The sequence below is a fragment of the Rhagoletis zephyria genome, unplaced genomic scaffold (genome assembly GCF_001687245.7).
Source record: "Rhagoletis zephyria isolate East Lansing unplaced genomic scaffold, Rhagoletis_zephyria_1.1 Rzeph_scaffold_34891, whole genome shotgun sequence".
In the NCBI taxonomy this organism is placed as follows: Eukaryota; Metazoa; Arthropoda; class Insecta; order Diptera; family Tephritidae; genus Rhagoletis; species Rhagoletis zephyria.
In genome coordinates, this window is record NW_016191946.1 from 1 (window position 1) to 2,182 (window position 2,182).

At 44.2% G+C, this 2,182-nt stretch overlaps 1 protein-coding gene across 2 annotated transcripts; it reads right to left on the reverse strand.

Moving 5' to 3' along the window:
- Positions 1–88: 88 nt before the first annotated feature.
- Positions 89–1,875, reverse strand: LOC108354307 (segmentation protein cap'n'collar-like). 2 transcript variants are annotated; one of them, XM_017605501.1, is made up of 2 exons: positions 1,601–1,875; positions 89–1,397 (listed from the first exon to the last, which is right to left on the reverse strand). In XM_017605501.1, exon 2 carries the CDS (start codon positions 1,376–1,378, stop codon positions 317–319), a length of 1,062 nt encoding a protein of 353 aa, XP_017460990.1. In that variant the 5' UTR covers positions 1,379–1,397; positions 1,601–1,875; the 3' UTR covers positions 89–316. The 2 variants fall into 2 exon arrangements, with proteins under 2 accessions (XP_017460990.1, XP_017460991.1); XM_017605502.1 differs by having other exon boundaries at positions 89–1,383; positions 1,587–1,875.
- Positions 1,876–2,182: the final 307 nt, after the last annotated feature.

Consider the following 2,182-nt stretch of genomic DNA (forward strand, 5'->3'; position numbering starts at 1 on the left):
AAGTACTGATTTCTTAAGAGAATTTCATAATATTCAGCAGTCATTTGCTATGGGCAATGCTTTTTAATTTTCGGCATAGCTGCATTTTTTACTTAAGTGCACCAAATTATATGCAGCTAACCGAAGACCGCAGAATAGGTAATACAATTGGTCATACTTGGTATTCCCCATAGTGCAATACGAATGCAATTGATTATAATATTTCATTTTATCAGTCAGTAGTCAAGTGAAAAGATCTTTAAAAAATACATTTCAGCTAGTTAATTAACATATATGTAGATAAATTTAGAACTCCCCAAACAAAATTGTGCATAAATCATTTGGGCCAACAACAAATTCGCAACACTAAAACAATGCCAAAAGAATTTTGTAAATATAGAATGTTTACCTCTTCGATCAGCTCCGTTTGACTAATAAAGGGACTCAAATCCACTTCTTCACTTTCAGTTTGCTCACCATCGTCGCCACTGGCTTCCGGTTCCTTCTTTATCGCCAGCACAGTGGACGCCAAAGTTGAACTGCTGGAGCTAGAGCTAGCGACTTCATTTTCCAGCGCAATTTCCTCTTCTTCTTTCTTATCGAACTGCTCAGTTTTAATGCTGGCAATATCTGCTGGTTCTGGATAGGTGTCATTCAAAGCACCAGCACTAATTGTCTCATCTTCTTCTTTTATCGCATTAGCCGCTGCAGTTGCAGCGCTTGCAATGGTCGGAAGAAATGCATCCAAATTCAAGTCAATATAAGTATTATTGTACGGTTCATCCTTGAGCGGCAAGCCGGCATATGGATTGTTAATGGCAAGATCTCCAAAGTCCCGCAAATCAGCTAAATTTTGCTCCCATACCGAACGCTGATCTTGAAAGTTATCCGAATTCAGAAACACATCCAGCTCCGAAGCCGGCAGTCCCATGTTAGTGGCGTTCGTGCTGGCCGCAGCAGCTGCCGCTGCAGCATTGGCTGCCTGCTCTAGCGCAGTGGCTCCTGCCACATTCACGCTTCCGCCGGCATTAGCCGCACTACTCGCAGTTGTTTGCAACTCCGGCAAAGTGGCCGTTTGATTTGTGCCACCATCGTTCTGCACGTTTAAAATGTAAGCTGTGACATTATATTGCGGCAGCGTGGCATCGTGTTGTCGATCGTAGCGTATTAGATCCTCTATGAGCGGCATCATAGTCTTACGATTCGCGTAAGGATACTCCACCATTGGTACTGCGCGCAACATTTCCAGCTCCCAACCGTCGCCATCGCGCAACTCCAGCTGTGAGTCCCAATTTCGTAAGCGCTGCTGTAGATAATTATCCGGATCCACATGCAGCAGACTCAAGGCCAATGCTATTTGCAGCATTTTCATAGCGTACGATTTCTTGTTGCAGATCATTTTGTGCCGTTTGAAAAATCTGCAATTCCAGTTATTCAAATTATGAGTTCTAAGTACTATGCGCGTGTCACTCCTGCGCCCGCATATAGCCCGCAGCCCTCAACCCCCGTTGACAGCTGAGTGTCAGTTATTAACAGCGACAGTCAGCCTTCAATGACGACGACGTCGCTGCCGTTGATGCAGCCGAAGCTGCGATCGCCTTGAGTTNGCCGTTTGAAAAATCTGCAATTCCAGTTATTCAAATTATGAGTTCTAAGTACTATGCGCGTGTCACTCCTGCGCCCGCATATAGCCCGCAGCCCTCAACCCCCGTTGACAGCTGAGTGTCAGTTATTAACAGCGACAGTCAGCCTTCAATGACGACGACGTCGCTGCCGTTGATGCAGCCGAAGCTGCGATCGCCTTGAGTTTGAGGTTACTTTGTGCGTTGGTGTTTTGGTTTTTCTCGTTTGATTTAGTCTTATTTTGCTTTCTGGCGATATAGAAATATTTATTATTTTACGCTCTANACGACGACGTCGCTGCCGTTGATGCAGCCGAAGCTGCGATCGCCTTGAGTTTGAGGTTACTTTGTGCGTTGGTGTTTTGGTTTTTCTCGTTTGATTTAGTTTTATTTTGCTTTCTGGCGAGATTGAAATATTTATTATTTTACGCTCTTAGTTGTTTGTTCAAGTCTTTCCCGATTCGTTTGTCGCAGCTTTTAATTGCTTCTGAATATTACTGCAGTTGTTTCTCTATTGAGGAATGCTTTTAGATCAACGCGCCTGTTCTGTTGTTCGTCCCACACAGTCGAACTCTAGCAGA